The sequence below is a fragment of the Schistocerca nitens genome, chromosome 1, assembly GCF_023898315.1.
Source record: "Schistocerca nitens isolate TAMUIC-IGC-003100 chromosome 1, iqSchNite1.1, whole genome shotgun sequence".
Taxonomy (NCBI): Eukaryota; Metazoa; Arthropoda; class Insecta; order Orthoptera; family Acrididae; genus Schistocerca; species Schistocerca nitens.
This window is the reverse complement of record NC_064614.1, coordinates 890,765,643-890,792,699: the sequence shown is the minus strand read 5'-3', so window position 1 is coordinate 890,792,699 and position 27,057 is coordinate 890,765,643. Positions and strand designations below refer to the sequence as shown.

The 27,057-nt window shown below is 39.2% G+C and overlaps 1 protein-coding gene across 1 annotated transcript in view; it reads left to right on the top strand.

Moving 5' to 3' along the window:
• LOC126191820 (mutS protein homolog 4-like) overlaps nucleotides 1-27,057 on the top strand; it is a 317,523-nt gene that overhangs the window by 40,107 nt on the left and 250,359 nt on the right. Inside the window, exons 5-6 of the mRNA XM_049932555.1 lie at nucleotides 2,828-3,018; nucleotides 9,910-10,031. Coding sequence (XP_049788512.1) covers nucleotides 2,828-3,018; nucleotides 9,910-10,031 — 313 coding nt within the window. The remainder of the gene's footprint in view (nucleotides 1-2,827; nucleotides 3,019-9,909; nucleotides 10,032-27,057) is intronic.

Here is a 27,057-nt window from a genome sequence, read left to right as displayed (position 1 = left end):
GCTTGACTGAGATGGAGGTCAAAATCAAGAATGATGGCTTCAAATTGGGAAAAGGTCCAGATAAATATGAGTTAAGAATAATAGTTAAGCTCTTGTGGGAATTGAATTATTCTTCAGCATGAGTCCAGACCGCTAAGGTAACATTAATAAACCTGTACCAAGCCTTGCAGCTTAACGTCTGGGTGTTGTAAAATGCCATAAAAAGTTAGTATAGAGTGGCACCATCATGATTCTCATAGCTTTTCCATTGATTTGTTTGTGGGTCTGGCCTTCAAATGGCACATGGTTATGTATAAGGATGCAGTTGGTGACGGTGCCAATATACAAGATTTTTGGGAGACTTTTAGCATATGTAGGACACTGGTGTACAGCAAGGTTTTGTAATGGTGTCAAGAAAGGTTCTGGGTGGGAGAAGGGTGAGAGAGGATTTGAGATGATCGAAGAAGTAACTGTTTCTTTTATGTACGAGGGTAATCCCAAAAGTAAGGTCCCCTATTTTCTTATAAGTACAGAACCCTGTTTGTGTGGTAGTTCATCACACTGTTATGAAGAGTGCTTCACACACTGTGTGTAAACATGTGCACACCATGAAGAGGCGCTCAGTCTTGGCTTGGCAGCCATTGAGAATGGAGCTCCCATTGGATGTTACCGCCAAGTGTGAATTGCGCACAGTTATTTGGTTTTTGAACGCAAAGGGCACTGTGCTGATTGAAATCCATCGCCAATTGACGGAAGTGTATGGTGAGTCATGCATGGATGTCAAAAATGTTCGTAAGTGGTGTAGAGAGTTTGCAGCTGGTCGAACCAAAATTCACGACGAACAAAGGAATGGGAGACAGTCAATTTCTGAGGAGACAGTATTGAAGGTTGTGCAAAGCATGCTTGAAGATCGGCAGATCACCCTGGATGATCTCTGCACGTTGGTTCCTGAGGTTTCCCAAAGCACTGCTCACAGAATTTTAACAGAAACATTGAACTACCGGAACGTGTGCGCAAGATGGGTGCCATGCATGTTGACTGAGGACCACATACGGCAACGAGTTGATGCTTCCCGCGCATTTCTTCACCGCCTTGCAGCTGAACAGGACAACTTTCTGGACTCAATTGTCACCGGTGACAAAACCTGGGCATACCACTTTACACCTGAGACCAAGCAACAATCACGCCAGTGGCGGCATACTTCTTCGCCAAAGCTGCGGAAATTCAAACAAACACAGTCTGCTGGTAAAGTCATGACAACCGTTTTTTGGGATCAGAAAGAGGTATTGTTTGTCGACTTTATGCCCACTGGGACCACAATGCTGACAGGTACTGTGAGACTCTGAAAAAACTCAAACGGGCAATTCAGAACTGGAGAAGAGGAATGTTGAGCAAGGGCGTACACATTCTCCATGACAACACTCACCCACACATTGCTTGGTAAACTGTTGCTCTCCTGCAACAGTTTCAGTGGAACATAATCACCCACCCACCCTATAGTCCTGACTTGGCACCCAGGGACTATCACCTGTGCTCTAGGTTAAAAGAACATTTTGCCGGAAAGCGATTCTGCTCCGACGACAAGGTGAAAGAAGAGGTTCATAACTTTCTGAACAGCATGGCAGCGAGCTGGTATGACATGGGCATACAAAAACTGCCACAGTGTCTACAAAAATGCATCAACAGAAATGGTGATTATGTCAAAAAATAGCTAAGTGTTCAAGCCGTAAACTGATGTAAACCATTGTAGAAATAAACAGGTCTATGTACGTATAAAAAAATAGGATACCATACTTTTGGTATTACCCTCGTAGAATAGGAGGCACCATGTGATGGATTGGAAGTGATGGTCTATCAGGTTTGAGATGCATTCAGTAGGGGCTTTGAAGCCTGTTACAGTGAGATGGTTGTTTTTATTTGTTTTATGAAGTACATAGGAGATAAAACCACTTGAGTCAGTAGGTGTAAGGGATTCAATGGGGGCAATTGTAGACTGTGTGAGGGGCGTATTGTTTTTAGTATTTTTTCAGCCTCACCTGGGTGGTAGGCTGTGATCATTAGGAGCAATTTTGTTTCTCAAAGTGTCTTTTAGCCAGAAAGGCACATCTGCCACTTACTAACACTTCTAACAGTGAAGTATCACAGTGGTGGAGCCTTTGTTTTAAGGTAAGATGAGTAGCAAGTGGTCTGCCTTCAGGTCGCAGGAGGCTCATGACTTAGATTGAGTAAGGTTTTTGCTATATTTTTCAGAAAGCTATACGGGGCGAGACTGGAAGTAAGAAATCCCAAGTGCGCTAGAGAGGATTGTTTTGGGGAAGAGGAGAAGGAACTTTGATGGAGCTGTTCTTTTGATGGAACAGAGGGATTCAGCATGAGAGGTTTAGGTCTGAGCGACGGCTTACTTGTGTAGGGTTTGAATGTGGTTATGGCTACAGCTGAACTTGGATGGAAGATGTTCTGGGAGTACAAGGTTACGCAGGATGACCTCACTAGGCTTGTTGTCTAGAAAGAGGGGAAGTTCGTGTGGTACATTGTTGTGGATGGTGCTTGTGGGGAAGGAATACCACTTTTGAGGTATTTAACCATCTGGGTGAATAGTTTCCTCATGTGGTGTGAGGCATTTTCTTCAGTTTTTTTGCTGACTTCAACAAGAATTACACTGAGTGTGCTCACAGACCAATGAGCTGGAAAGTGGAGGATGGCTCCATTTTATGTCAATATTTTCATGAACTGAAGAGAAGTGACATTCATCAGCACCCAAAAGCTTGGCTACCCGACTTGGTGCAGCCATTGTTTGTAAAATTCATATGCCAATTTATGAGTCTTATACAATCATTTCTGTCTGCAGATACTGGTCCCTCACACATTTTGTGAAAATCAACAAACCAGTAAACTCTTTTCAAGCATAAATGAAGTGTTTCCTACAGTAACATTAACATCTGTGCAGAGGAGGCACTTTAATGAAACTAGTGGTCTAACGCAGGTTCAGCATCTTTGTGCAACAGAGTTTGCATCAGTTGAACTGTTGGTACAACACAAGTAAGTTTCTTTGTTGCAATATTGTTGTTTGATTGTGCCTGTAATATTTGACAAGAACTGTAGCTTATATAACATATCTTAGGAGAAATTCTAAATATTTCTGGAGCCAGATTTATATATAATTTCTAGTTAAAAAGGTTCATATAAATTTCTGGAATTTTCATTGGATATACATGTTTAAATATTTGTGTTTTCTTTCTGTGTGAAACACTGATATGTGCTTGTCAAAGATCTACTGACTGAAGAATGATTTTTACATCATTGCAATATCTTTAACTGAGCATTCAGAAGAAATAAGTGCTCAGGGAACTCATGCACTTGGTTGGAAATACTAGTAAACACACCTGAATTAAGCAATTTGCTTTTAGGAAACCACCTGCTTGTAAAAAGCAGCAGACTATTTCCATGCACCTGAATATTTGGCATTTGTAAAGATGTGAAATATTATTTTAAATTCCAGTGCCACCACAACATTTCATTTCAGCTTTGATTCATATGTCAAAGCTGTGTGGTGCTGATCTGTTCCAGACTAAAGCCTGTACATCAGAATTACTCATGTCAGATTCTAACAGGCTGTATTCACACATACACTGAGAACTGAATAAAAGTTTGCATGGGTAAAAATTTAAGTACATAGGCAGTGCTGTTGCGTAGATATTTTGTGAAATAATGTTGGTGTTGCTGACTGCAGGATGTGATGTGAACTTAAGGGGGAACGGTATGATGTTGCCATGCATGTGTTATTCCGAATTACAATGCAATGTTCGTTCAGATATGCGTGCATCTCTGAAGGACAGGCATTGTGATGACAACAGCCATTATGAAATATATGAAATGTACTCGCAGTTGCAAATATGGACAACCATCAGTTGTATACTAGAATGACAACAATGAAAATTTATGCTGGACTGGGACTCAGAACCAGATTTCCCACTTTTTGCAAGCAGTCACCTAACCATTTTGCTATCCGAGACGACTCACAGTAAGAGCCAACTTCTATATGTCGTCAAGCATGTGTCTGCAACCTGTACTTGTTCATCCATTATGTACATTCCCGTATAGAGAGACATTTTACATGAAAATCGCTTGTCCGGCATCAGTGGATGAATACGATATTTCAATGCTGTGTTATTCTGAATTACAATGCTATGCCTGAAGGAACAGGCACTACAGCGACTACAGCTGAAATGTACCGTATTTACTCGAATCTAAGCCGCACTTTTTTTCCGGTTTTTGTAATCCAAAAAACCGCCTGCGGCTTAGAATCGAGTGCAAAGTAAGCGGAAGTTATGAAAAATGTTGGTAGGTGCCGCCACAAATGACTTCCGCCGTCGAATATATGTAGCGCTGCATAGGCATGCTTTGCAGGCACAAAGATAAATACTAGCGCCAAAACCTCCGCGTCAGTAAATAAATTAAAAAAAAAGGTGGAAGACAAGCCTTCTTCTCCACCCTGAGTTTCGACCACTACATTTTATACATTATCCAACGAAGTAAATACAAATTCCGTGTTGTAAGTAGCAGCATTTCAATGTAGTACGAAAATCCTACTGGCAAGACTGTTTGGGATGTTTGTCAATATGCCCAAACCTACGTTCTGAATTTATTCCTACCTGTGAGAAGAGATGGTTGCTAATAGGAACTTATGTGAATTGTGAATCACATACAGTATTCTCTTCGCCATAAGAATAATACGAATATAAACATTTTGCCGTGTATTCTTTCGTGTTTGCTGCTATCTCATTTAAATCCTATCTGCCTAATAAACTACGAAACTAGGGTGAGACAACAGCAAACGCGGAAGAATATACATATCATGTCATGTTTATATTCGTATTATTCTTATGACTAATAGTGATACAGTCATAAATGAAGCACGACAATTGACTAGATTTTTAAATCTAAGATGACTCTAATTTCTGTGCATAATGTGATGTACTAAAGAGGCGTCTGCAAAGATTTTCAAACGGAGAAAAATTTTCGCTAAACTCTCGTTCAGAACGTCTTCTATCAAAAGCAATATATTATTTGGTTCTTGTTGATCATTATCCAAGAAAGCAGCAGCGTAAGAAACAACAAATAGCAGTCTCTTGCCATTGTTTTGCTAATGAAACAATTCCTCTCTTTTTTAATTGTAAGCAGCGGTAGCGCGCACGAAAACAAGCCCTGCCGCGAGCGGGGACAGGCCGTAAACACTCATTATCAGAATGCGACAAACAATTCATGACACAGTATAGTAATGTATTTTCAGCTTAGAGTGATGTAAACACCTATAACAAACAGAACAGCACTTACCAGATCAAAGCAAAATAAGCAATTAATTCAAACCAGACGAAGCACGTGAAAAAGGAAAGGTACCCGTATATATACGGACGGAGCGCGTCACGCATAGCAATGGCTACCTAGTAAAGCTTAACTGCTAAGCTTACGACTCGAACCTACTGTAGCTGTATCGTCATTCATTCGACCTAAATTGTGTCTCATATTACAATGGACCAACTTTGTTTCGATTTGGAGGTGCGGCCTAAAACTTTTCTCTCCCCTTGAATTTCGAGTCTCAAATTTCAGGTGCGGCTTAGATTCGGGAAAATTTTTTTTCTTGATTTCGAGTCTAATTTTTCATGTGCGGCTTAGATTCGAGTGCGGCTTAGATTCGAGTAAATACGGTACATGAAGTCTATTCACAGTTGTGAATATGGACAACCACCAGATGTATAATGAAATGACGACAATGAAAGTTTGTGCCATATTGGGACACAAACCCAAATTTCCTGCATATCATGATCAGTCGCCTTACCATTTGGCTGTGTAAGCATGACTTACAACCAGACCCAAACTTTTGTACGTCGTCAACCACGCATGCATGTCCAAAGGAACATTGCATTGTAATTTGGAATAACATGGGCACTGCAATATCGTATTTATCTGCTGACACCAGGGAAGTGACTTTCATGTAAAATGTCTCCTCTGTACTGGAATATACATAATGGATGTATGAGTAAAGGGCCATAGAAACATGGTTGACAACATATGGAAGTCTGGATTAGACCATAAGTCATGCTCGGATAACCAAATGGTAAGGCGACCACTCACGATAAGCAGGAATCTGAGTTTGAATCCTGATCTGGCACAAATTTTCGTTGTAGTCATTCCAGACAACCATCAGTTGTATAATGGAATGATGTGATACCTCACACTCAAGGAATGGGATGTATCACTACAGTACTTGACAACTTTGTTTCACACCCTGATGAGGAAGAATTACAATGTGACAAAATTTGTGCATTTTTTCTCACCCTCTAACCTGATGAGTTTAATGCAGCCTACGGACCAAGGCATTTTACAATGCTTGGAAAAAAGGTATTCTTGTCATCTGCTTCAGACACTTCTACAAACAACAGAATATAAAGAAACCATCAAAGACTATCTAAAAAAAAGACATAGTTTATTGGATAGCCGATTCATGACCGGAAATAAAGGTGGAGACACTAAAGAAGTCTTGGAGCCAGATTTTACAGAATGAGATAGATACCTACAGTATAGAAGATGAAAAAGATTGTTGGATGTGAAAATGCAAGTGATCTTTCAGAATGGATGAACACTTTGAAGTGACTGATCTTGCAATTGTCGAAATGATTAGTCAACCCGCTGAAAACAGTGACAACAAGGAATTGCCTAAAGAAATTGTACCAGTGATTACTCGCATTGAGGGTTTGGCAGCACTAGATGTGGCACTGCATTATATCGAGCAACGACTGGAAGCCACTTCAACTAACACCTTGCTTCTTAGAAGATGGCATGATACTGTTACTAAAAATTATATTCTGTTTTAAAACAAAGAACTATGAACAGTTTCTTTTAAATGTAACTTAAATTTTTGCAACTTGGAAATGTGTGCCCATATATGTTCATATGACACAGGTATGTTCTACGTTGTTTTTTTTTAAATTTATTTTTTTAATCATGTGCTCATTAAACATCTATTCATGATTTACCCATTGATTTAGTGAAATTTCCATGTTATCCAAGTTTTTTTTTTGTTGTTTGAGGTAGCCTCAAAGCCAATTAGCGCAAATTACCAGGGTTCTACTGTAATAATAACAATACTTTTGGAAACATACAAAGCTATAATAGAAGTAAAAATAGAATCATGTTCAACTAAAATTAAAGAACCAAAAAATGCAGAAACAAAAACAAATTATCTGTGGTGTACTTTTATAATATCAATTTATTATTTGTTAGTAATGTATCTAGTAGGCTTAGTTCCCAGTAGCTGTTTCTACGTATTGTTTTACTTCTTGATTCATCCCAAATCCCTACATGGGTAATTCCATGTCAGTTCAGCACAGAAAAATAATATTTCCAACCTGGTCATCCCAGATTTCTTTCAAATTTGGTACATCCAGTGATCCAGATAAGAGATGGAAAAATACGAATTTGCAGAGATGTATGACAATTGAAAAGGAAGTTAGAAGTCTGCAAAGTTTGGAAACTGTGTGAAATTTACACATCTCTGTTGCAACATAATTACTATAATTATAGTTCTAATCCAGATACAGCAAACAAACTTGTATAATTGAAAAGCCAATGAGTGGAGCTACACAATGATATGCACTGTGCTGGCTTTCTAAGAATTTCCAAATTCAAGGTCACAGAATATCTCAAAACACGCAACCTTCAGTTTTTCCAAAAAAAAAAAAAAAAAAAAAAAAAAGGGGGGGGGGTATATTCTACTACCCCAATGTCCTACTATAAACATGCCAAATCTCAAGAGGCCACATCAAAGGCATCATACCCAAAAATTTATTTTGTCGGGCATCAGTACACTATCAAAATGCACATAAAAATGAAACACAAATTATTAAAAAATACAAAAAAGTAATGTCATACAAAAGTATGGTATACATTAGTGTACTGGTATTGTGAACCATAAACAGTGTAGCTTCACTGAAAAGGCAATAAAAAGTTGTTATATCTCGTTTGATGTGTCTCTAGTTAAATTGTTATGTTCAGCAGATCTGATGCAGGGAGAGAGCATGTCCTTCCAGTTGGTGTCACTGTATCCAGTCTTGTGAGAATGTCATATCTACTTTTCTAACACAAATATGTGGTATGACAGGGAACACAAATGATGGAAATAGTTCATGTGGATGCAAGAAGCTGGCCTGTACTTCATGTCGTTCTTCATAAGCTTAAAAGCCATATACAACCCACCAATGACTATCATACGTACAAACAAAAGTCCATGTATATATGATAACAGAATTTATTTCCACACAGCAATCACTGACTCTTCACTGTTTACTAAAGAAGCAGAACACGTCCTTGTTTTTACAATACCTTTGTTATTAGGTGTTACACATGGAAGCTTATGGAACCTGGAATCATACTTGAATTCTTGAATTGTTGCTTCAGTCTCTTAATCTTGATCCTAAACAATGTACAATCAAAGACACATGAAGGAATATTTTCTTTGCATGACTGAAACAACAGTCATGGTGTCAAAATATACTTTTCATGACGTTACTTGCACTCGGCAAGTGTGTTTAATCTCTTTACAGCCCCTTCAATGTCATGTGCTGTAGCATAAAAATGCCATTCATAATCTTCCTGATGGTAGGACATTCATGAAATTCTTTCTCTTTTTGTAATTTATGAAATTCTTCGTGTTTTTGTATTGGGCAGTACATTCATCTGAAAAGTAATAAATCTGCTTTGGAGTTAGAAAGTGATATTTTAAGAAATTGACAAAATTTGGCTGGAAAGCATGCACAAACACCTGCTGCATCACACTGAAGGCAATCAGACATTTCCACATATGACACAAGGTGTATTTTGTTGGTATTTGCATCTCTGGAGTAAGCTACAAACAGGTGAATTGCAGCCTGTGAATTATTGCAGTGAAATCCCTGTACTTAACCCTGAATTCTCTTAAAATAACAAACAACAAGATATTCATTTACTTTTTAATTCTTCTTTAGTGGTTTTAAAGATCTGTAACTGCTACTGGGTAGTCCATGAGTGTGGTAGGAGCTGTTGTAAACTCAATACAAACCCATCAATGGACTTGTCTATTGATTTTGTTGTAGTCTCTAATGTGCCCAGCCAGTAGTTAACCAACATTTGTATGTAATGCAGTTCATACCAAGCAGTTCAAATAGATAATCAGTCTTTCCTGGGAGCGGAAAGACTTACCTTAGCGGGAAAAAAGGACAGGTATACACTCGCGCGCACACACACACACATATCCATATATCCATCCGCACATATACAGACAGAAGCAGACACGTGTGTTTTTAGATATATGTTTCCGACATGAAATGGTTCCCTCTATTATATTCATATCATTAATTTGAACCCAACAATTACAACAATTCCCTCTCCTTTCCTCGTTCCTGATGAAGCAACTGTTTGTTGCGAAAGCTTGAATTTTGTGTGTGTGTTTGTGTTTGTTTGTGTTTCTATCAACATACCAACGCATTCGTTTAGTAAGTTACATCATCTTTATAAAAGATTCATTGTTGTATCTGTATTGGAACCATATTTAGTAATTTGTGTAGAGACAGTTGCATCTAAATTTCACACAATTTTCGAACTTTGTTTGTAGACCTGTAACTTTCCTCACAATTGTCATATACCTCAGCAAATTGGTAGTTTTCCATGTCTTATTTGAATCATGCAATGCACCAAATTTGAAATAAACATGAGAAGCTTGCGTTGAGTGCTGTGTTGAATTGATATGGAGTATTTTTTTGCATGATGGTATATAGGGTACAAAATGTGTGAATGAATGAATTTAGAAGTGTAAGTGCTTAATATTACTGTTGTTTTTGTATGTACCTTTGTTAAATTAAAAAGGAAGTTTTTCTGTAATGTTTTATTTTGCTATAGGTTTTATGCATTAGCATCAGCAGCAGCACTGCTGAAATATGTGGAGTATATGCAGAACATGATATTTGCTGCTAGATCACTGAAGATTGAGTACCAAGGATCTAAAGACACCACACAGATAGGTATTTTTATGAATAAAATGGTACTAATTTCGATCATCAATATTTTTTGTAAGTTATCAGCCAGCCACATATCCCTGTGTAATAGCTTAGTATTCTTCACTTATTATTAATGTTTTCTTAGAGAGTCAAAGAACATGTGGTCAAATTAATGGCATCTTAAAGGATGTGACATGATGTGTTTACTAGTATAACACTCAATAGTTTCTGAGATTCAGCTGTGTGGAATTTTTCAGGAATGGGAACCTTGCAGTTGGCAGCAAATTACTAGATTGTTACTTGTGCTATGTTGTCAATGTATCTTTACAACTTCTACATGTACAGTGCTCACAGTGTTTACACTTTGACCAACATACTGAAGGCAGAAATATTTAATGATTGTTCTGGTGGTTTCTATCATTGATTGTTTCCTGATGATGTGCAAATTACATAATCTACTGCTGGATTGTGGATGAAATGATTATGTGTTTTTACTGGACTGCACGCCCCTTTGAAGATTACTTGTCATGATGTGATTTTACATGTCATTTTGGTAATACTTTGTGCTGAGTTTTCATACAGTAATTATGTGAGCAGCTGTGTCACTGTATATGTGCCAGGAAAAAATGTCAGGCACTACATTACATATATGAGGAAAATATTGTTATTAGAGAACATTTATAGTGTGTTAATCATGTGAGTACGTTCTCTAAGCCTTCCATTTACCATTCTGGAAGCAGACTGACCTGCATTCTGAATTAGGTTCCCTTCAGTATCTTGTTTTTAGAAGTATCATTTAAACTTCTATGTCATTGTCCACTACTCTTTTCATGAAAGTATTCTCTGCTATAGAGACTGGTTCGCACTTCAAGAAATGGGTTGATATCCTGTTGTAATTGCAGAATAGTACCTTACTTTCATCATAGTACTTTTGCCCTTTATCTGTATCAAGTTATACTGATTCTTTTTTCTGTTTTGGCTTTCAAATCCAAGTGTTACCTTGACACTACTATGACTATTTCATTGGTGGAAAGAAACTTGTGGCAACTATTGACCAAGTCACGTTTAACATCTTTGTTTTGGCAGGCTCTTTGTGAGCAGTCTGTGGTCGTGCGCGAAATGGTAAACACGTGTACCGAGAATCAAGAGATGTATATATTGGTACATGTGTGCTTTGGACCAATAAAATAGTTCTTATTACATGTGGTATAGTGTACATCATTGGATCTGGCAATCCTACAACACTAAACCCATAAACTAATTTTCATTGAAGCATCTGAATGAAACTTTTAATATTTTGAAATTTCAATAGTGGAACAAATGCAATCTGTCAAGTATGTCATGACTAGATCTCAGATTTTTAGGTACAAAAATGTAGCTAAAAAGGCAGCAAGTACAAGTCCAAAAATTTATTATGGGATTCATGTACAAGCTATTAAGCACAAAGTTCCCAAAAGAAATCACTTGAGCATTGATAAATCTCATGAAACACTTCACAAAACACACTGGTGTACTTCAGTTGTGCCTTCAGAAAACTGCTGAAGCAAATAACATTCAATGTTCCAACATTTTTATATTTTGTTTTTAAATTGTAATCAGTATCCTTGTTTGTTGCCGTGTCCTCCACATCACAATTTGTGGCTAAGCTATCCATGAACTCCAGCTTTCCAATACTTTCAAATGTTCCCATCATGTCTGTTCTTTGTCAAAACTCTCTATCTCTGTCATTTTTTTCTCTCATGACTACAGCCAACCAGGAATGTGTGTGTTGGATATAAAGTTCATCTTGCAGTTCTTGTTTAGGTCGTGGTCCTTTAGCCATTCTCACATGATGTAAACTTCCCTTAATGAGCAATACTATTGCAATATTTCATTTCAAACATGCAACACATTTATATTGAACTCATGTGATTCCCACAAATTGTAATTTTATTTCACAATTTGCATTAACCTCAGTCAATACAAGTGCACTTCTAGTTAGCAAGCTACTAATGTAGCACTTTCTAAATTCAATAAAGAAGGAAGAATTACAAATATTAAATCATTTTACTGAGCTTTTCATGTAGTCTGCAATTGTTTAGTACTGTTATCATCCAAATAGAGCCAGATTTTTATTTTTGCAATGGAACATTTGTTTGCATATTTCTTTTTGCTTATTTTCATCTACATCTACATCTACATTTCATCTACATTTATACTCTGCAAGCCACCCAATGGTGTGTGGCGGAGGGCACTTTACGTGCCACTGTCATTACCTCCCTTTCCTGTTCCAGTCGCGTATGGTTCGCGGGAAGAACGACTGTCTGAAAGCCTCCGTGCGCGCTCTAATCTCTCTAATTTTACATTCGTGATCTCCTCGGGAGGTATAAGTAGGGGGAAGCAATATACTCGATACCTCATCCAGAAACGCACCCTCTCGAAACCTGGCGAGCAAGCTACACCGCGATGCAGAGCGCCTCTCTTGCAGAGTCTGCCACTTGAGTTTATTAAACATCTCCGTAACGCTATCACGGTTACCAAATAACCCTATGACGAAACGCGCCGCTCTTCTTTGGATCTTCTCTATCTCCTCCGTCAACCCGATCTGGTACGGATCCCACACTGATGAGCAATACTCAAGTATAGGTCGAACGAGTGTTTTGTAAGCCACCTCCTTTGTTGATGGACTACATTTTCTAAGCACTCTCCCAATGAATCTCAACCTGGTACCCGCCTTACCAACAATTAATTTTATATGATCATTCCACTTCAAATCGTTCCGCACGCATACTCCCAGATATTTTACAGAAGTAACTGCTACCAGTGTTTGTTCCGCTATCATATAATCATACAATAAAGGATCCTTCTTTCTATGTATTCGCAATACATTACATTTGTCTATGTTAAGGGACAGTTGCCACTCCCTGCACCAAGTGCCTATCCGCTGCAGATCTTCCTGCATTTCGCTACAATTTTCTAATGCTGCAACTTCTCTGTATACTACAGCATGATCCGCGAAAAGCCACATGGAACTTCCGACACTATCTACTAGATCATTTATATATATTGTGAAAAGCAATTGTCCCATAACACTCCCCTGTGGCACGCCAGAGGTTACTTTAACGTCTGTAGACATCTCTCCATTGATAACAACATGCTGTGTTCTGTTTGCTAAAAACTCTTCAATCCAGCCACACAGCTGCTCTGATATTCCGTAGGCTGTTACTTTGTTTATCAGGCGACAGTGCGGAACTGTATCGAACGCCTTCCGGAAGTCAAGAAAAATAGCATCTACCTGGGAGCCTGTATCTAATATTTTCTGGGTCTCATGAACAAATAAAGCGAGTTGGGTCTCACACGATCGCTGTTTCTGGAATCCATGTTGATTCCTACATAGTTGATTCTGGGTTTCCAAAAACGACATGATACTCGAGCAAAAAACATGTTCTAAAATTCTACAACAGATCGACGTCAGAGATATAGGTCTATAGTTTTGCGCATCTGCTCGACGACCCTTCTTGAAGACTGGGACTACCTGTGCTCTTTTCCAATCATTTGGAACCCTCCGTTCCTCTAGAGACTTGCAGTACACGGCTGTTAGAAGGGGGGCAAGTTCTTTCGCGTACTCTGTGTAGAATCGAATTGGTATCCCGTCAGGTCCAGTGGACTTTCCTCTGTTGAGTGATTCCACTTGCTTTTCTATTCCTTGGAGACTTATTTCAATGTCAGCCATTTTTTCATTCGTGCGAGGATTTAGAGAAGGAACTGCAGTGCGGTCTTCCTCTGTGAAACAGCTTTGGAAAAAGGTGTTTAGTATTTCAGCTTTACGCGTGTCATCCTCTGTTTCAATGCCATCATCATACCGGAGTGTCTGGATATGTTGTTTCGAGCAACGTACTGATTTAATGTAAGACCAGAACTTCCTAGGATTTTCTGTCAAGTCGGTACATAGAATTTTACTTTCAAATTCACTGAACGCTTCACGCATAGCCCTCCTTACGCTAACTTTGACATCGTTTAGCTTCTTTTGTCTGAGAGGTTTTGGCTGCGTTTAAACTTGGAGTGAAGCTCTCTTTGCTTTTGCAGTAGTTTCCTAACTTTGTTGCTGTACCACAGTGGGTTTTTCCCGTCCCTCACAGTTTTACTCGGCACGTACCTGTCTAAAACGCATTTTACGATTGCCTTGAACTTTTTCCATAAACACTCAACATTGTCAGTCTCGGAACCGAAATTTTCGTTTTTATCTGTTAGGTAGTCTGAAATCTGCCTTCTATTACTCTTGCTAAACAGATAAACCTTCCTTCCTTTTTTTATATTCCTATTAACTTCCATGTTCAGGGATGCTGCAACGGCCTTATGATCACTGATTCCCTGTTCTGCACATACAGAGTCGAAAAGTTCGGGTCTGTTTGTTATCAGTAGGTCCAAGATGTTATCTCCACGAGTCGGTTCTCTGTTTAATTGCTCGAGGTAATTTTTGGATAGTGCACTCAGTATAATGTCACTCGATGCTCTGTCCCTACCACCCATCCTAAACATCTGAGTGTCCCAGTCTATATCTGGTAAATTGAAATCTCCACCTAAGACTATAACATGCTGAGAAAATTTATGTGAAATGTATTCCAAATTTTCTCTCAGTTGTTCTGCCACTAATGCTGCTGAGTCGGGAGGTCGGTAAAAGGAGCCAATTATTAACCTAGCTCGGTTGTTGAATGTAACCTCCACCCATAATAATTCACAGGAACTATCCACTTCTATTTCACTACAGGGTAAACTACTACTAACAGCGACGAACGCTCCACCACTGGTTGCATGCAATCTATCCTTTCTAAACACCGTCTGTACCTTTGTAAAAATTTCGGCAGAATTTATCTCTGGCTTCAGCCAGCTTTCTGTACCTGTAACGATTTCAGCTTTGGTGCTTTCTATCAGCGCTTGAAGTTCCGGTACTTTACCAACGCAGCTTCGACAGTTGACAATTACAATACCGATTGCTGCTTGGTCCCCGCATGTCCTGACTTTGCCCCGCACCCGTTGAGGCTGTTGCCCTTTCTGTACTTGCCCAAGGCCATCTAACCTAAAAAAACCGCCCAGCCCACGCCACACAACCCCTGCTACCCGTGTAGCCGCTTGTTGCATGTAGTGGACTCCTGACCTATCCAGCGGAACCCGAAACCCCACCACCCTATGGCGCAAGTCGAGGAATCTGCAGCCCACACGGTCGCAGAACTGTCTCAGCCTCTGATTCAGACCCTCCACTCGGCTCTGTACCATATTCCCACTTATAATCTTGCACTATTTACCAACTCATTTCCACTTAACAAATTTTAAATGACATCATAATTGTATACAAAACATAGACAAAACTCATGTTTATGTCATGAGAATAAATTAAGTATTGAACCTGAAGCTACAGTTTGTTTGCCTTTGTACCTTTGTAACAACCGAGCGAGGTGGCGCAGTGGTTAGACACTGGACTCGCATTCGGGAGGACGACGGTTCAATCCCTCGTCCAGCCATCCTGATTTAGGTTTTCCATGATTTCCTTAAATCGCTCCAGGCAAATGCCAGGATGGTTCCTTTGAAATGGCACAGCCGACTTCCTTCCCCGTCCTTCCCTAATCCAATGAGACTGATGACCTTGCTGTCTGACCTCCTTCCCCAAAGAACCCAACCCAACCCTTTGTAACATGAACTTTTTCGTGTGATTGTTTTGGAAACAAAATGTTTTTTTACAATAATTTTATAGTCAAAACATGAATTTCAACAATAATACATTTTGATGAACAGTAAAACCAAGGCAATCAAACTGTATTAATCGATTTTAGAAAGAATTACTTTTTGAGACCAGAAAATTCTGAAATGTGTAAATTTTGAATATTAATAACTTTTAAACTAATAAATTTTCTTGCAAAATAAAATGTTTCCTTGAAAGATGATAATGAGAACTTACAAGCAAAGTATGTCAGTCTTATCCACATCACTTTCAGTTACATAGAGTTTTTAATGAAATTAATTGTGTACTTATTACCAATAAAGTGATAACTAAGTACTGAGTAATAAAGTTTAGTTTTTAACACTTTGAATAAAACTTCCACAATTTTGTAATCTGCACGTTCCACTGTATATTTAACAGAATGTATAAAAGAAAGCCCATATATTTCCTACAAATGTTTTAGTTATTTTACTTACTCAAAAATAAGTGATATGATGACGAACCTTTTTTTTCTTGGTAACTATCATACTCTTGCATTGTGCAAAAAGATTCCCAAAAGAAACACTTCTGTAACTATATAAAATGAAATAATTACTTCTAAGTGATCAATAGTAACATGTAATACAAATACAAACATGTCAAATTACGGAGAATTCAGGATGGGATGTAACAATACTGTGGAAAGGAAAGTTGCCACTCACCATATAGTGGAGACGTTGAGTCACAGATAGGCACAACAAAAAGATTGCACAAATATAGCTTTTGACCAGTAAGGCCTTCGTCAAAATTAGACGATAAACACATGAGTGTGTATGTGTGTGTTTGTCATCTAATTTTGACAAAGGCCTTTATGACTGAAAGCTACATTTGTGACAGTTTTTTTGTGTCATGCCTATCTGCGACTCAGTATCTCTGCTATATGGTGAGTAGCAACTTTCCTTTTCACAATATAAATACAAACATGTATCAGAAAGTAGACATAAATCCTGAAATCAAATACTTCAATACAGAAATTTTGTGCATCTGCTGATACAAACTGCAACTTTAAGGATCATCGTACACAGCATCTAAAAATTTGCAGACAGCCTGAAAATTATCACAGATAAGCACTGCAACTTTCAACCAAGTACTCCATCTATCAGTGATGGAGGAAGTGATAAAGGATCATTTTTCAAGATTTTCTTCTACGTCTACATCTGCATCTGCATGGCTACTCTGCAAATCACACTTATGTGCCTGACAGAGTGTTCATTGAACCACCTTCACAATAATTCTCTATTATTCCACTCTCGAACAGCGCATGGAAAAAGATGAACCTCTATATATTTCTATGTGAGCTCTTATTTCCCTTAGTTTATGATGATTCAGGTTGGTATCAACAAAATATTTTCACATTTGAAGGAGAAAACTGGTGATCAAAATTTCGCCACAACAAGAAACACCTTCATTTTAATGATGTACACCCCAAATCCTTTATCATATCCAGACACACTCTCCCCTATTTCTTGATGATACAAAATGTGCTGCAAATCTGTGAACTTTCTTGATGTTCTCCATTAATCCTATCTGTTAAGGATCCCACACTGCACAACAGTACTCCAAAGAGGATGGAAAAATGTAGTGTAGGCAGTCTCTGTAGTAGATCTGTTGCATCTTCTGTGTGTTCTACCAATGAAAAGCAATTTTGCTTTGCCTTCTCCACAACATTTTCTATGTGTTCTTTCCAATTTAAGTTCCTCATTATTGTAATTCCTAGGTATTTAGTTGAATTTACAGCCTTTAGACTTGTTTGATTTATTGTGTAACTGAAGTTAATGGATTCCTTTTTGCACTCATGTCGATGACCTCACACTTTTCATTTTTTTCGCATCAATTGCTAATTTTCACACCTTACAAATACATTTTTTAAATCATTTTGCAATTTGTTTTGATCTTCTGATGACTTCAGTAGATGATAAATGACAGCATCATTTGCTAACAACCTACGATGGCTGCTTGGATTGTCTCCTCAATCATTTGTATAGATAGGAAAGTAGAAGGCCTATAACACTACCTTGGGTACACCAGAAATCACTTCTCTTTTACTCGATGACTTTCCATCAGTTCCTACAAACTGTTACCTCTCTGACAGGAAATTGCAAATGCAGTCACATAACTGAGATGATATATTCTTAATGCAAAATACAAATTTGCTCAGATATGGGTATTTCTTATTTAATGCCTTACAGACTCAATGAATAGCATGCACAATTCAGGTCGCATGTATTAAGATACAGAACATAGACCTGAGATTGGAGAATGCAAATAATGTGTAAGAAATTTGATTGCTCATTTCATTCCTGGTGCTTTTTGTTGATTTATAGGCTGAAGGCTTTCTTATCAGACCCAGTCTTTCCATTATTCTTCTTCAGATATGATCTTATAATGGGGTTGTTGAGCTTGGAGAGAGGAATACCATGTGCTATAAATTCTGCCACTGTTTCACACCGAGCGAGGTGGCGCAGTGGTTAGCACACTGGACTCGCATTCGGGAGGACGACGGTTCAATCCCGTCTCCAGCCATCCTGATTTAGGTTTTCCGTGATTTCCCTAAATCGTTTCAGGCAAATGCCGGGATGGTTCCTTTGAAAGGGCACGGCCGATTTCCTTCCCAATCCTTCCCTAACCCGAGCTTGCGCTCCGTCTCTAATGACCTCGTTGTCAACGGGACGTTAAACACTAACCACCATCACTGTTTCACAAAAAAATGAATTTCTCCTCTTTGAAGTCTGAAGATGCCATTGCCTCCAGTCTCACCTTGTTGTAATTCCATATTGGGGAATAATGCCACATACATAGTATTTTCGATGAAGCCACACGTTTCCTGTTCCCCACCACCACCCAGATCATTAGGGTTATATAAACCCCAATAGAAAAAAAACCTCTATCTCAAGATGTTCCATGTGCCAATGAGACATATGGCTGTTGATGCTGAACGATTTCTGGTGGGTAACTGTTGGGGCACCTGTAGGTCTATTGTATAAGGCTTTCTGAGGCAAGTGGGGTTCTGTCTGGATGGACCGTTGTTTCTCTAGATGCTAAGTGGAGCCATTGGACTTCTCATCCAAGTGGAATGTGTGTACTGCTGCTGGGTATTGACATCCAACCCAGCAAAATGGCTAGTGTAGCCAGCTCTGGGGATCTCTCTGTCTGGAGTAGAGACTAAAGTATCTACCTTGAAGAGTGGAAGATAAAATAGCATACAACAAAGTCAGTTCAACAATATCTATAAAGCAAAGCTAATTTCCACTTTCAGTACTTCATTCGCTTCAGCTCTCAAAAGGCCCATTCAGAATGCTGATACCTCTATACAAGCGGAAGTTGATTCTGCTCCACTGACACCTGTATTTGTATGTACAGTTTCAACAGTGCTGTTATTACAAAATCTGTAGCTCCCCCAGAACATCAAGAAAGGCCACAGTTGCCAATATTATAGAGCTTCTGCACCTCAACAGGCAGACTCCAGTAAACAGACCAGTAATGCTGCCACCACTGCCACAAATGTTCCTCTGTAGTGGTCAAAGGAAATCCTCCTAGAATGTTTTAATTTGATATGACAGACATGACAGTTTCTCAACTCATGGAGGGAGGCAACTTTGTCACCTCTCCTTATAGCGGGAAAGAGCCAAATGTGTCCCAGTGGTTACTGAAGCATCATCTTAATGAGCTGTGAAGGAAAAACATTGAAGTGAGTGGTCAACTGTCATTTGGTCTGGATATTAGAGACCAAGCAGCTCCTTATATGCTCTCAGTGTGGAACAGGTGATGTTGATCCACTGTTGACAACCTGACCCTACATAAACAGCACTGTGTAGTGATATTTTTTTTTTTTTTTTGACGTCAGTAAAGTGTACTACACTATTTGGAAGTACAGTCTTTCAGGACAGCTCCACCAGTGGGGCTTTCATGGTCACCTCCTGATATTCATTCAGTCCTTCCTATCTAAATGCATTTTAGGTACTGAGTGACTTTCTGTCAAATACTTTTGAGTAGGAGAATGATGTTTCCCAGGCCAGTGTTTTAATTTTACTCTCTGTGCGTAGCCATAAATAGTATAATGTGTAGGGTAAGGAGTATGGTGCAATGCTCCTTATTTGTGGACAATTTTTCAGTTCTCTGTTCCTTCTCCAACCGTACAACTACAGCTCATAAGTTACAAACTACAGTTAAGAGAGTTGAGGAGTGACCTTCAAAAACAAGTTTTCAATATTGTGCAGGTAAGACATGCATTTGTTGATTTTAATTATTACCTCTCTTGTGTGTGAGGAACACCATTCCACATTTTAAAGACTTGGTGAGATTTCTGTGCCTATTTTTTTCTTCAAAATTGTTGTGGATACTACACTTCCAGAAAGCACCGAATATCTTAATGTGCCTTAGCCACAGGTCTTGGGGAGTGGACAGGGCATGTAGTCTCCAGTTTTAAAGAGCTTTCAAGAGATCACATTTCAACTAAGAGTGCATAGTGTATGCATCAGCAAGACCTTCTTACCTGAAGATCATTGATGCTATCCATCATGAGGAGATCAGGCTAACTGTGGGTGCTTACACAACCAGCCCCATACACAGTCTCTGTGCTGAGATTGGAGAACCATCACTAACCTCCAGTGGAACTCCTCCAGATGTGCCAGTCCCTCCCTGTTCCCCTCTCACCACCTATGGAACACCTTCTCTTAAACTGCCCATGAGCAACAATGCCATTTGGGAACAACATGAAGCATAGGTTGGCATCTGCCACTGTGGTTATTACAGAGTAATTTTGGATTTAGTGCAATACAGGAGAGGCTCATGCTCCTCTGTTTTTAATACAGTATTTTATGACATTTTAAATGAGTGCCATAAGTACACTCCTGGAAATCGAAATAAGAACACCGTGAATTCATTGTCCCAGGAAGGGGAAACTTTATTGACACATTCCTGGGGTCAGATACATCACATGATCACACTGACAGAACCACAGGCACATAGACACAGGCAACAGAGCATGCACAATGTCGCCACTAGTACAGTGTATATCCACCTTTCGCAGCAATGCAGGCTGCTATTCTCCCATGGAGACGATCGTAGAGATGCTGGATGTAGTCCTGTGGAACGGCTTGCCATGCCATTTCCACCTGGCGCCTCAGTTGGACCAGCGTTCGTGCTGGACGTGCAGACCGCGTGAGACGACGCTTCATCCAGTCCCAAACATGCTCAATGGGGGACAGATCCGGAGATCGTGCTGGCCAGGGTAGTTGACTTACACCTTCTAGAGCACGTTGGGTGGCACGGGATACATGCGGACGTGCATTGTCCTGTTGGAACAGCAAGTTCCCTTGCCGGTCTAGGAATGGTAGAACGATGGGTTCGATGACGGTTTGGATGTACCGTGCACTATTCAGTGTCCCCTCGACGATCACCAGTGGTGTACGGCCAGTGTAGGAGATCGCTCCCCACACCATGATGCCGGGTGTTGGCCCTGTGTGCCTCGGTCGTATGCAGTCCTGATTGTGGCGCTCACCTGCACGGCGCCAAACACGCATACGACCATCATTGGCACCAAGGCAGAAGCGACTCTCATCGCTGAAGACGACACGTCTCCATTCGTCCCTCCATTCACGCCTGTCGCGACACCACTGGAGGCGGGCTGCACGATGTTGGGGCGTGAGCGGAAGACGGCCTAACGGTGTGCGGGACCGTAGCCCAGCTTCATGGAGACGGTTGCGAATGGTCCTCGCCGATACCCCAGGAGCAACAGTGTCCCTAATTTGCTGGGAAGTGGCGGTGCGGTCCCCTACGGCACTGCGTAGGATCCTACGGTCTTGGCGTGCATCCGTGCGTCGCTGCGGTCCGGTCCCAGGTCGACGGGCACGTGCACCTTCCGCCGACCACTGGCGACAACATCGATGTACTGTGGAGACCTCACGCCCCACGTGTTGAGCAATTCGGCGGTACATCCACCCGGCCTCCCGCATGCCCACTATACGCCCTCGCTCAAAGTCCGTCAACTGCACATACGGTTCACGTCCACGCTGTCGCGGCATGCTACCAGTGTTAAAGACTGCGATGGAGCTCCGTATGCCACGGCAAACTGGCTGACACTGACGGCGGCGGTGCACAAATGCTGCGCAGCTAGCGCCATTCGGCGGCCAACACCGCGGTTCCTGGTGTGTCCGCTGTGCCGTGCTTGTGATCATTGTTTGTACAGCCCTCTCGCAGTGTCCGGAGCAAGTATGGTGGGTCTGACACACCGGTGTCAATGTGTTCTTTTTTCCATTTCCAGGAGTGTATATAGTTGTATTCCCAGATGGATCCAAAGATAAGGATTCCCTTAACTACTCTAATGTTTCCCCTGATCATGTCATCAAGACCCCATTACCTCAACACTTCATTGTGTTCAGCCCTGAGTTATACGTGATCTTAAGGGCTTTGGAGCAGATGGAATGTGCTGCAGCTGCTAAATTATTGATCTGATGCAATTCCTTGAGTGCCCTTAACTCTCTACAACACTTGTACCCAGCAGATAAAGTAGGTGTAACTATCCAGAATGCTCTTCTCCACCTACAAAGGCTGGGGAAGGAAATACCTTTTTTTCAGCTTACCAGGGTACATAGTTATTAATGGAAACAAAATGGTAGATGTAGCAGCCAAGGAGGTGTTTCATGATATTCAGATAGTCCAATGCACCATACCCCTACAGGATCTTACCTCATTGTTGAGTTACATTGTCATTCAAAGATACGAAGAAGAGTGAGTGGAAATCATACACAATAAGCTGCATCTAGTAAAGTCAACGGCTCAGCCATGTCGTATCTCGTTCCAGTCATGCAGACAGATGAAGTCCTTCCTACTCATCTTCTCATAGGACACAGCCTAATGATGCATGACTTCTTGCTGTGGAGGGAGGACCCTCCAATGTTCGGTCGTTGTGGTGTGCAGATCACAAAGTGTGCTACTGTTTAATTGACTGTGTTTTATGTGTTTTATGTTCACACAAGGGGGCATCAAGTAATCAACCTACAGATTTGCCCTCTGTTTTAACTGACAAAGACAATGAATGTGATACGGTTTTGAGGTTCCATAAAATATTCAACTTTTTTCCTAAAATTTTAGGGAGAAATTTTTAATATGTTTCACGTATGGCTTGCTCGTCTACATTTTCTGTGCGTTATCAGTTAGCCACATATTCCTGTGTAAATTATTTTAGCTGTCCTCTTGTATTACTTATATTTTAATTGACGATTTTAAAACATCTGACCTTTGTGCCATTGTGCGGGTGACCGTGTGAGGTTGGGAGGAAGTGAGTGCAATTTTGTGTCAGATGGCCTCTTACTTCTTTTATAACATTTTTTATTTTCTAAACACATTTGTTTTTACTAATTTTCATAAATTTACCTCTAGCCCCCCCCCCCCCCCCCAAACACACACCCTTAAACACACAATTCCTTATTCTTGGTGTGGTTTGCACTTTTCACTTGCTGCTGAGAATGATTTTGTGCTCCTTTTCATCAGTTGTGATTGAATCATAGTCTCAGCACAGAAATTTATCAACTGCAAGAAAATGTAGCAAATTTATGGAGCACACGAACCACGTGGTCTAAGCTGAATGTAAACAGTGAGATTCTTAGTTCTAGAAATTTTACTAATAGTATAGAAATGTGCCAGAGCTGTAAAACTAGGATTGTGTATGGCAATCAGAAATGCATTTCATATTGTATCATTAACAATGTGACTGAAAAATATAAGATAAAATTGGATAACAGGGTGAAAATGTGGAAAAGTATACCTTCATCACCTGCAGAAAATGTTCACTGCATGGAGAATGACACAAACGAATGTTACCACAAAAGAACAACTATCAAAGGCATCATCAGTGTAAAATGTAAAACAATGTTTCACGTCAGCTGTGCAAAAGCTGAGTTTAAAGTGCTGCATCCTGAAACTAAGCCTACAAGAAAGGAGCAAAGAAGAAATCATTTCTGTACTAACTAAAGATGTACAAATGTGGCAAGACAAATACAGAAAGGTACAACTGTCAAAAATGCACACTATTCACCAGGAAAGTGCAACAAATTATAGTGTAATTTCAGCAGACAAGATGAACTATATCATTACCAATATCAAAAATAGTTCTGGTTATGTAAACAGTTCAGACATACAGTGATGAGGAAAAAGAAAACAGGTTGCCTTAATTGATACTATGAAACATATTGAGCTTTAAAATTAACACAAGAAAAAGGATATATGAAAATGAAATTCTCCAGTTTTCAATGAAGATACACAAGTATCTGCGTGTGATTCTAAAAGTCATAAGTACAGCCCCTATATGTCAAATACAAAAAAGTGACATGAAATTTATTAGTCTTTGCTGACAGTCATGGTCATGGAGCTGCTACTTGGATCAGTGACACAAAAGCTGGAAAAACAACAGGCTTTGTTAAGCCTGGTGCTCCAATGTCTGAAATAGGAAAATGATCCATCTGCCTGAAGTCAGTAATTTAACTCATAATGATTTTATTGTGTTATTTGGAGGAGCAAATGATGTATTTAAAAATAAAACCTTAACAAGCCACTAACAAATTAAAAAAGTGTTTAGGGCATGTGACTCACACAAATGTCCTGTTGATGACTGTTCCACACTGATACAACCTACTACCTTCATGGTTGTATGTAAACAACTAAAGATGCACACAATATGAAAATGTAGAAACTATTGACCTCAGTGGTATAAGGTGGTATAAGACAAATTTCACACTACATGTGGACTATACTTAAATGGCCTGGGGAAGCAGTTGGTGGTGGTAAAAATAAGATGTGCCATCAACAAATCGGAGATATGACATACAATATCAATGAAAACAGATCCATATCCACATCTTCTCCGTTCACCAAAACATCAGTCATCTCCCTCTTATACACAAATGGTCCACAGTTCATTGGAAGAAAAGTTTCGAACTCCAACAACTCAGAAGAAGATTCCAGGCTCCCAAATACATGGACAAATCCTTAACAAGCAGAAATGAGGTTAGTGGTGTAACTCTAATATTAATGTAAAAATCAGTACTGATAATCAAATAAATTGCAGCAACAAAGGTCTTTTTGTTTGCAATCAAAATATTCAGTCAATAACAAACAAAATATAGATGTAGAGATTTTACTAACTTCAGAACTCCACTTTATATGTTGTGTGCATTACAGAGCACTGGCTAAATATTGATAAAATTGTCTCTTTTTCTATACCAGGATACATACTAGCAAATTATTTATGTAGAAACAGTTATAAACATGGAGGCACTGTAATTTTCATTTCTATGGTGTAAAATATAAATTTACTAATAAGTTTCAGCATCTCATTGTGGAAAGGGACTTTGAGCTGGCACTCATTGAAGTCACTGAGGCAAATACATTTGTAGCATGTATTTATTGGTTCCAAAATGGAAATTTTAATTCATTCCTAAATAAGCTTAAATATGTACTATACAGGCCAAGAAAGCAACATGACATTTGGGGGCTTCAACATTGATTTTCTTGGAACCAGCACATGTAAAGAGCTACTTCTCAACTTCACAGATACTTTCTACTTGAAATAGACTATAACAACCTCAAGAAGAATTACAAAAACTACTTCCCCTGCTCTTATCATATATTTGTTAATATAAACTGTACTGCAAAATGTTTCACCTTAGCTGTCAAAAGCAGACCGAAGAAAAAATGCTGCTGTGTTTAAAGTATTGCATGCCCTTAGGGAACTCTAATATTAATTTAAGAATCAGCACTGGTTTGTTCTGTTCAAGCAGTTACCCATCAAAGCTACTCAGTGGCCACCCAGAACTACAAAAGAACTGTAACAGAAGAAGCAAATAATATAGAATTCCCTATTCTCAGGAGAAGTTTTATAAATAAATGACACCAACAAAATCTTCCAGAAATTCTCTAGCTTCTTCAGTGATTTTGAAATTGCATTCCCTCTCAAAATAAAACTTATAAGAGGCACAACTACAACATATACCATACCTTAGATGTTGGACAAAATGACATTACATTATTATACTGTTACATTGATTGTATACATTACATTTATAAATTGTTACATTTTTATATTGCTATATTGTTACATTACATTTTTATATTGTTACAACCGAAATTAACTTATTTTTCAAGATACTGTGTTACTGAGTAAAAACAGTATTCCAAGAGATATGAAGTTACAGATTTTTTAAAGCTATGGATTTTCTTTATGGCCTTTAGGTTACTTGGCAGCTTATTAAACAAATGTGAACCTGAGTGATATACACCTTTCCTGCACAGTGTGGTATAACAATGATGTCTGTGTATGTCACTATTTGCCCTTGTATGGTGTTCATGTACAGATTTATTTTGAATAAATACATTTCCATTTTTTAGCATGCTTTTTTTAGGAACATTACAACTTCTAGTATATAGCTACATGGTAGGGGTAGAAGCCCCAGTTCTTTAAACAATGGTTTGCATGATTTTCGGGTGTTAGCATTTTTCATTATCCTCACAATATTTTTTTGTTTCCGGAATGTGGTTATGCTATGAGGAGAATTTCCCCAGAATATGATGCCATATCTCAATAGGGAGTGTATGCAAGCGTAATACACCGCTCTAACTGTTTTAGGACTTGTGTTGTTCCATATAATCCCCATCGCATAAGTCATTTTCGATAGTTTAGAATTTAATGATGTGATGTGGGAATTCCATTTGAGATTGTCTTGTAAGTAGATGCCAAGAAATTTTGTTTCAGTGACACTGTTAATTCTTTGGTTTTCCATGGACATGTTTGGTTTTAATGGGTTTTTTATTTTGTTGTGTATGGAAGTGTAAGACGACTGTTTTTTGAGGTTTTATCAGTAATTTATTCCTCATAAACCACTCTGTGACATTTTCACTTGTGACTTTAGCATTTAAACTTAGAGCCATTTCATTTTCACCTTCAATTAACATGCTTGTGTCATCTGCAAATAGCACTGGTTCGGAGTGTTGAACGTGTAGGGGGAAGTCGCTTATGAAAATTAAGAAGAGAAAGGGATAAAATTGAGCCTTGTGGTACACCGTGGGTTAATGTGGAAGGTTTCGATTGATATCACACATAATAGTCAATGGCAAAACAGATACTAAAAAGAAACTGAAAAACAAAGTGCAATCATGTTCTTCTTCAATCTATATTTGTGGAACAAGTCTAGAAGAAATCATCTGTGTTGCATCAACTCTGAAGAAAGTGTCATCTGGAATTGATGGTATTCCTGATTGCATCATAAAGCAATGTATTACAAGCAATTCACTGCCTCTTTCAGATATAGTCAATTCATCTTT